This window comes from Corylus avellana, chromosome ca2 (assembly GCF_901000735.1).
Source record: "Corylus avellana chromosome ca2, CavTom2PMs-1.0".
NCBI lineage: Eukaryota > Viridiplantae > Streptophyta > Magnoliopsida > Fagales > Betulaceae > Corylus > Corylus avellana.
In genome coordinates this window covers 45,287,712-45,288,788 of record NC_081542.1, presented here as the reverse complement: position 1 = coordinate 45,288,788, position 1,077 = coordinate 45,287,712, and the positions used below count along the sequence as shown (strand labels likewise).

At 53.0% G+C, this 1,077-nt stretch overlaps 1 protein-coding gene across 1 annotated transcript; it reads left to right on the top strand.

Moving 5' to 3' along the window:
* Window positions 1-31: 31 nt before the first annotated feature.
* Window positions 32-652, top strand: LOC132169950 (transcription factor TCP9-like). The gene has a single exon (XM_059580888.1). It carries the CDS (start codon window positions 32-34, stop codon window positions 650-652), a length of 621 nt encoding a protein of 206 aa, XP_059436871.1.
* Window positions 653-1,077: the final 425 nt, after the last annotated feature.

Genomic DNA, 1,077 nt, shown 5'->3' with positions numbered 1-1,077 from the left:
TGTAGTTAGTAGTTCTCTCCAAAGAGCAAAGATGGTTGCGATTCAGAAACGAGAGCTCGAAGAGGATGAGGCCAGAAGAAGTCTTGATCCCAGAATCAAGGGTGGGCAAGAAGTGGAACCGAGTAGCCTCCATAGTAAAGAGGGACCCACCATAGCCATTGAATCCATATCGTCCCTGCCGATGGAGGCGGCGGCGAATTTTGTGTCGAAAGAAGAGCCAAACAGGGAGGAAATGTCACGTGTGATGGTGGCAGTGCACATGCCGGAGGGGATTCCGATGCAGACGGACAAAAAGGCGGTTACACTGCCGAAGAGAACGTTGATGAAGGATCGTCACATGAAAGTGGAGGGTCGCGGGCGGAGGATCCGAATGCCTGCCACCTGTACAACCCGAATCTTCCAGCTAACCTGGGAATTGGGCCACAAATCGGACAGGGGGACCATCCGGTGGCTCCTTGAGCATGCCAAGCCGGCCATCATCGCTGCCACCGGCACCGAAACCGTCCCCGCCATCACCATGTCTGTCAATGGGACCCTCAAAATCCTCACCACATCCACTCTCGATAGTGACCGACGCGTTAAGAAGAAGAGTGCGTCTTCTGTGTGGACATTGCACAAAAGTCACCATTTGTGCAACCCACACAATGAATGACAACTCAGCATGTAGCAAATTAGAAAATAGTTATGCCTACATTTGATTATACTCTCATCAATTCATCATAAATCAAAACCAATAAAGAACAATCCTTCACGCCTAACCCAGTTCACCATCCTTCACGCCCAACCGCCACCATGCCTAGCCCACCGGCACCCCTCCCAGCCCACCCAGCAACCGGCACCACTCCCAATCCACTGGTAAGTTGACTTAACGCCCAACCCACGCCTGCACGCAACAACCTATGCCAGAACGCCGCCGATAAGTTGATGTAACGCCCAAACCACATCGGCACGCCACAACCCACGCCGGAACGCTGCAACCGGCTTCAAAAATCCAATGCCAGCTTCAAATACCCATCCCACGCCCAGCCCGCCCAGCCACTGGCACCACGCCCAATCCATCGGCGTTTTATTGTTTTA

Bases quoted from the DNA above. Each gene is read 5' to 3' on its own strand.
- LOC132169950 (XM_059580888.1), top strand. From the start codon at position 32: ATGGTTGCGATTCAGAAACGAGAGCTCGAAGAGGATGAGGCCAGAAGA.